General features: G+C 40.4%; 2 protein-coding genes across 3 annotated transcripts in view; one reads left to right on the top strand and one right to left on the bottom strand.

Annotated features, from left to right (window-relative positions):
• The window catches only part of LOC107676323 (eukaryotic translation initiation factor 4H-like), a 16,228-nt gene extending 14,525 nt beyond the window's left edge, over positions 1-1,703 (bottom strand). The window contains exon 1 of one of the 2 annotated variants that reach the window (XM_016470852.1): positions 1,547-1,703. In XM_016470852.1, the coding sequence (XP_016326338.1) occupies positions 1,547-1,611 (65 nt within the window). In that variant the 5' untranslated portion in view covers positions 1,612-1,703. The remainder of the gene's footprint in view (positions 1-1,546) is intronic. The other variant, XM_016470851.1, reaches the window with a different exon arrangement.
• A 2,548-nt stretch (positions 1,704-4,251) lies between these two features.
• Positions 4,252-5,713, top strand: LOC107676320 (serine/threonine-protein kinase pim-3-like). The gene is made up of 5 exons (XM_016470849.1): positions 4,252-4,266; positions 4,354-4,464; positions 4,611-4,977; positions 5,169-5,323; positions 5,594-5,713. The coding sequence occupies exons 1-5, from the start codon at positions 4,252-4,254 to the stop codon at positions 5,711-5,713; spliced, it is 768 nt and encodes a 255-aa protein (XP_016326335.1).
• Positions 5,714-7,343: the final 1,630 nt, after the last annotated feature.

Raw genomic sequence — 7,343 nt, 5'->3', positions numbered from 1 at the left:
GTGAAAGAAAACACACTAAATGCGCACACGCACTAGTCTAGACTTCACGTAATGTATGCGTGCGCTCTGTAGGGATGTTTTGAATGGTTTTTGCAAAATACTCGATAATGTCAAATAGCACATCGTTAAAACAACAATTACGATATTATCGCAGACGATATATATCGCACACCCCTACTACGAGCGTTCAAAAGTTCAGGTTTAGTTAGAATCTTTTTTGTTTTGTCTTGTTTTTGTTTTTTGTGTGTTAAGTAATTACAGAAATTAATACTTTTATTCAGCAAGGATGCATTAAAATGATCAAAAGTGACAGCAAAGACATTTATAATATTACAAAAGCTTCCCGTTTGAGCTAAATGCGGTTCTTTTGAACATTCGATTCAAAGAAACCTGAAAAATAAGTTCAACTTGTGAAATCTCAACAAATTAAATCAGCATATCAGAATGATTTCTGAAGCATCATGTGACACTGAAGACTGGAGTAATGATGCTGAAAATCCAGATTTTATCACAGGACAAAATTAAAATTTAAAATACATCAAAACAAAAAACTGCAATAACATTTCACAATTTTTTCACTCTATTTTTGTTCAAATGAATGCAACATTAGTTCTTTAAAAAATAAACTAATTCCAAACTTTAGAACAGTAGTTTGTGGGGGGGGGTCAAAACAAAAAACTGCAATAACATTTCACAATTTTTTCACTCTACTTTTGTTCAAATGAATGCAACATTAGTTCTTTAAAAAATAAACTAATTCCAAACTTTAGAACAGTAGTTTGTGGGGGGGGGTTTTCTCATTAGCAATAATGCAGCATGGTCAGGGAAGCCTAAAGTACAATACAGAACTCATTTTACCAGGTTTCCATACATCAAATAAGCACGCACTTTCTGTTTCTATATTCAATAGCTGATAAATGCCACGCGCAGGTATGCAAATAAAGCATGTGCATGCCATCAGGTCGAGCTGATGGACGGAAAACACAATAAATCTTACTTATCATATGGACTTGTGCTGTTGCTCCGAGAGCAGAGGCTAAACATTAATTTGCATGGACGTGATCATTTCCATGTGCACTGCATTTCAACGACACCCCGAGGTACTTCAAATAATAACGTTACAACCGTGCACGTCCAGAAAGATGGAAGTACCACGGTATTTGAGTGGAAATGAGAACAAAGCCACTCATAGGCAGCAATACAGTGGGTTTAAAAACAGCAGAGTAATATAGATGGGAGTCAAACCCCTGAGCGAGGCCCAGTGCAGACCGCGCTAAAACACGCCGTCGCACTGATCACGCAGACCGATTATGACACCAATAACTATATGCAATAGCGATAAACGAGCAGCAATGTTTTACATAACGTCTGCGGGCACTGCACTGCTGAGTCGGCCGCGAGACATGAAGCCCATGTGGGCTGAGTTTCGTGGCCGGCCTTCATTCATCACACAGCGGGAGCTGCTGCGTGGCCTTCCCCCGCTCGATGTCCCGCAAACCCGCGCCTCTCCGCCGCCTCCCCGCTCCTCTCACGCGGCCTTCCTTACCCTCTCCCCCCGCCGAAGCTCCCGTAAGCCCGGTCCCGGTCCTCGTAGTTATCGTAATCCGCCATTGACGAAGATGCTGTCCAGAGAAAGCAGCAGTCTGACGCTGAAGGACCCCAAAATATACGGCTGCGAGCTTTAGCTGCCCTCTGCGTGCCTGAGACGTTGCCAGTTGGAGGTTTATAAAATACATCTGAGAAGGGAAAGAGTAAATAGGTTTAAAATGTCAAAGTATGACGTACGTATATTCATATTGGAGTCTGTATGCAAAAACACATTTTTGATGTGAGTAATGGACGATTTTTTTCAACCGGGCAAAGGCGAGGAGACTCGAGATGCGATTTAATGAGTTAGTAACCTGTATTTATATATCTATGTTAGTAACAGCTAACTCGGTTTGGAGGAACGCATCGGTGGGGATTCAGTGTTTCGAATGTTTTAAATGAGTTCACCAAAAAGATTCATTCACTGACCCGTTCTGTTCTTGCACCAGAACGGATGCGACAGGCGTGTGAATCTTTGAGTAGCCAGCGAATCGATTCGATTCACGATTCATTGGTGTTCGATTGGATCCAGGAACGATAGTGACATAATTACTTATATTTTGCAAATCTTAGTTGCGCATGTTTTGCTTTGAGGATGTTGCCATAGACATTAGATTGACTGATTGATTGATCGGTTATTTATTTCAAGCCACCTTGTTACCTTAAAGGGATAGTTCACCCAAAAATGAAAATTCTGTCATCATTTACTCACCCTCATGTCGTTCCAAACCTGTATGAGTTGCTTTCTTATGTTGAACACAAAAGAAGATATTTTGAAGATTGCTGGTAATCAAACAGTTGGTGGTTGCCATTGACTTCCATAGTATTTTTTTTCCTACTATGAAAATATCTTCTTTTATGTTCAACATAAGAAGGCAACTCATACAGGTTTGGAACGACATGAGGGTGAGTAAATGATGACAGAATTTTCATTTTTGGGTGAACTATCCCTCTAACAACATGTAGTTCTAATGTAAACATTTTCTGAAATAATTTCGTGTTGATCCTAATAAAAGGTTTTGAAGAGTTTAAATATTAAGCATTAATAAATTGATCTCCTTCTCACAATGAGGCTGTGACACTGTTTTCCCTTAATATGCGTCTCATTAAAGGAAATGCAAGCTCTTTTTTTTTCTTTCTTCAAGCTAGGCATGATTATTACATTAAATCTTATCATTTCAGATTTGTAAACGCAGCTTTACATTTTCTGTTATCTGTTACGTCTACAATGTGCCAATTTGTTCCAAACCTGCTTTCATTATTTCTTTCTAAATGTCCCAAATACAACATATTAATAAATACACACATTTATTGTATAGACAAAAAGAGCGAGAGAGACTAGAAAAAATCTCAAAGGCATCACCCAAAAATAACAATTCTTCAGGAAGAAACTAAGGTTTGGAACAACTTGAGGACAGGATTTTTTATTTTTGGGTGATCTATCCCTTTAAGGCTTATGTTGGCCCTTCAGGAAGGTCTGCTGAGTACATACTGCTATGACCTACTGCCCTTTTATATTTAAACTGAACAAAACACCAATATTTATAACCGAAAGCCCATTTACAAAACAGGTCTTGAGGAAAGACGAGAAAAGAAAGAAGCTGGAAAGAACCAGCCTATACATCAAACAGGCAGTTTCTGAGATTTAGCTTGGTGGGAGGATGCACGTCATTTTTTATAATGTATAAGCAATGTCTTGCACCATCATGTGGCTGTGAGAAAAACAAAGCAAAAGCAAAAACAACCACCAGCTTCCCATCAGCCACTTCAGATGAATGAAACGATCATCTAACGGCCATCTGAACTTATCATCAGTCAGTTGCTTTAAAGAAAAAGTATCATTGATGTATATAGTGTTTTATTTGAATATTTAATGTTACTGCTAAATACAGTACCTGAAAAATAAAGCACTGTTTGTTTTATTTGTATATTATCACTGATGGTGGTTGAGGAGAGACCCCCCACAAGATTGTAAAGCGCTTTGGGTGTACAACAATACACAGTAAAGTGCTATATAAATGCATCATTCATTCATTCATTCATTTGTAATGTATATATTTGTTCTTATTTTCTAATAACAAAGATAAAATAATGACAAAGATTTTTATCTTTGCCCACTTTGGCCTAAATGTCTGCCATTCTTTTTTATTTTATATTTTGTTGAGGTGTAAGAGGTGTTATGTTTCTGCACTCGTCCATTTTTAACAAATTAAGAAAAAACTTTGTCTAAAAACAATTTTTGTGATGGTTTGTATTTTCTGTGCTCTGTACGGAACATCGGTGCCTGTTTAAATGATGAACTCCGTTACTTGTGTTTGTTTTCAGACATAATAACAGACGTTTTATACTTGTGCTACAACTGTTTGGCCTGTGCTACAAAACTTTCAACCTCTGTAGCACCAGTGCTATGTGAAAAAAAAAAGTTAACGTACAGCCCTGAATTGTAATCAGTATTTGGCATTTCATTGCAAATAAAATAAAATAATAAAATAAAATAAAATAAAATAAAATATTAAATTAAATTAAATTGTCCTGTAGTGTGACCTATGAGTTTTTTTTTTTTTTTTACAGATATTCCATGTATTTCACAGTTAATATAAACCAATTAAGTGCAATAATTATATGAGGATTAGAAACAATGCTGAAATAGTTTTAAGAATAAGCATGGCATGCCACACTGTAGGACATTGGTATTGTAAATAATAATAAAAAAAAATACTATAATTATGTTTTAATAGACCACATTTGCTGGAAATACATCATCAGCAACCAGATGAGGGAAGGAAAAGGATCTTTGAAGGGACCCGCTGTGAAGACAGCCTTCCAGTCGCTGTGAAATTCACAGCTAAGACGGAGAACGAGCCGTACATCAGCCTTGTAAGTAGACTGTGATGATCTCTATGTCATCTCCTCTCATTGCAATTTATAACATCTTAGATTAATACAAATGACAGAGTCCAAGTGTTTCAATAGAAACAGTCAGACAGAGAAACCACTTCCATCTAATCATCACTTTTTTCTAGCCTGACCATCCCAGACCAGTTCCTCTTGAGGTGGCTCTGACAGTCATGGACAACCAAGGCCCCCGCTGTCGCCACATCATAAAGGTGCTGGACTGGCACCTTTACATCATGGTCCTAGAGAGGCCCTCGCCCTGCGTGGACATGCATGATATTTGGGAGCATCACGGCGGCCTCTTCAGAGAGGATTTGGCGCGTTATTTCATGTGGCAGGTGATCGCTGCTGATGCCGTGTGCTGTTCCCGGGAGGTCTTCCATCGGGACATCAAGATGCCCAACCTCCTGGTCAACACGGAGACCCTGGAGGTCAAATTGATTGATTTCGGCTGTGGAGACCTCTTGAAAAGCTCGTCCTACATCACTTACAGTTGTAAAACAAGTAGTTACACCATGTGTTAATCAGACGGGACACAGCAAAATATTAACAATGCACTAACAACATTCTCAGAAAGACAGTGATAGTTTTATTTTTGTTGACTAAAATTAAATGCCATTACAGTTAGAGTAAAGTGAGAAAAGTGGTAAAGCAAACTTACACATGTGGCAAACTCTTTCCTTCAGGGACAGCAACGTACCGTCCTCCTGAATACTTTGAGAAGGGCGAGTACTATGCGAAACAGGCGACGACGTGGTCGCTGGGTGTGCCGCTGTTTAGGATGATCACCAGCCTTTTCCCAGACAGCAGCGACATCGGATGGATGGATCGGACACTTGCAATTCTTAATCACACAAAACAGAAAAAAAACAGTGGCTTTATAATGGATAATGCAGGAATCTCTCCCAGTTTTACAGCTTAGAGAGCAAGTGTAAAGTTGAAGAACACTGATTACGTTCAGTAGACAGCGCGCGCATGCTGAATGTAAAAAACGCTGATTATGTTGATTATGTTCTGGGGTACTCTCCAAAAAGGCGGAATACGGTAACTCTGGGAGACGAATTAATGACAGAATTTTCATGTTGGGTGAACTAACCCTTTAAAGGTAGACTTCTCTCCATCTTTTTACACAGAATGCTGCCTTTTCATTCGAGGTTGCCTGAAGAGTGACCCAGAGCGGAGGATTCATCTGGAGGAGACGCTCTTCCATGACTGGTTCAAGGTAAGCTAAAATGATTTTGAAGATATTTTGTCATTTGCTTGTTTGTTTCTTTTTTGCCTTTTTGTTGGTTTGATTATCTGAATATAGACATGAGCTTCTTTACACAACCTTTCATTAACTGCTGCAACTCTCATTCAGTCAATCCTTATATACTACACAGATGACAAGTTTTATTTTTAAACCTTGTGAAGTATGTTTGTCTAATTTGTATACTTTCTAATTGTGTTGCAGGTCCCCCTGTAGGTGATGGAGGAGAGGGTCAGCTTTGTATCTGGTTGGCTGACAAGGGTCCATCTCTCCAGCCTTAGCGTCTTGCAGGGCTGGCAGGCCTTGGTTGCGTCTGGCGCCTTGGCTTGAGGTGGTAGTTTTAGCGTCTTGCGGAACTACTTGCTTAGGGATGTGCATTGTAAATAGTTAATTTAGTTCTAGTTAGTTATGTTGGCTTTCCATTTCTCCAGCCTTAGCGTCTTGCGGGGTTGGTTTGCCTTGGTTGCGTCTGGCACCTTGGCTTGATTTAGTGTCTTGTAGAACTTCTTGCCTAGGGATGTTAGCTAAGTATTGCACCATCCAGTCATATTTTTAATAATGGAGTCACCCTGAGCTCCCTGTCAAGCCCCTCTCACTGCTGCTCCAGAAGTTCCTGCCACTGGCGTCTGGATCCCAGAGATCCATGTCACGGATCCATGAGAGCACTCAGTCATGGCACACAGAGCCCCCTTTGTCAGCATGCATTGGGTTCAGAGATCTTGTCAGGGCCGCACCAGAAATGTCTGTTAAGGCTGCCATAAAGGTTCCTGTCACTGCTCAAGAACCTGCTGAGGCTCCAGAGAGGGTCCTGACTTGAAAGTCCCAGGATGCCCATTTCACAGCTCTGCTTGGTACCAGAGGTCCCTCAAACTGCCGCTTCCTGCCACAGGCAAACGGGAAGACGAACTATGTGCTAAGTATGACATCCTAATATTCATGCATATGAGTTACATGAAACCTCCACTGGATGGAGACAGAGTCTGATCTTCCAAACCTTCGGCACACAAGGCTAAACCATACAGACGTGCGCTTCAGTTAACATGAGATGGGTGGAGCAAAACTGCTTTCCCTCCCACATCATGACCTTCTCCACCCGTAACCTCCATTTACATTGACAGTCAGAGAGTTACAGCATAATTCTGCTCCACAGAGAGGGAGGGAGAATCACCTGACTTTGTATTTAAAGGGCACACTTATATGTGGAGATGTGGGAGGATGTGATTGTTGTTTTCTTTCATGCTAGCTGCCACAGATGAGTCTCGCCCAGAGTTCAGTAAAGTGTTGCGTCCTCCACAGTGATAACTGATAGCAGAACGGCCCGAACACTCTCGTGAGCTCACAGCATTTCATTACTATGCACAAGAGATGTATGATTGATTTATGTGGAAACAGGGCACTTTATAGCGCTGAAAGCCTCTCACAGTGTTTGGGTTTTGGAGATTGATGAAGGGACAAGCTCATAGCAGCGAGCAGAGAATACTGAAGAGAGTCGTGTCTCAAGACGCAGATGTGCAGAAATGGCTCAGGCTTGTTTTGAATGGTGATCTATCTATCTATCTATCTATCTATCTATCTATCTATCTATCTGTCTGTCTGTCTGTCTGTCTGCTGA

Source organism: Sinocyclocheilus anshuiensis, unplaced genomic scaffold (assembly GCF_001515605.1).
Source record: "Sinocyclocheilus anshuiensis isolate Anshui unplaced genomic scaffold, SAMN03320099.WGS_v1.1 scaffold4790, whole genome shotgun sequence".
NCBI lineage: Eukaryota > Metazoa > Chordata > Actinopteri > Cypriniformes > Cyprinidae > Sinocyclocheilus > Sinocyclocheilus anshuiensis.
The sequence above is the reverse complement of the archived record's forward strand: the minus strand, read 5'-3'. Positions and strand labels throughout refer to the sequence as shown.

Excerpts from the sequence above, each read along its gene's own strand:
- LOC107676320 (XM_016470849.1), top strand. Across the intron at positions 4,465-4,610 it reads ACGAGCCGTACATCAGCCTT|CCTGACCATCCCAGACCAGT; the intron begins GTAAGTAGACTG and ends ACTTTTTTCTAG. Across the intron at positions 5,324-5,593 it reads GGATGGATCGGACACTTGCA|TTCTCTCCATCTTTTTACAC; the intron begins ATTCTTAATCAC and ends TTAAAGGTAGAC.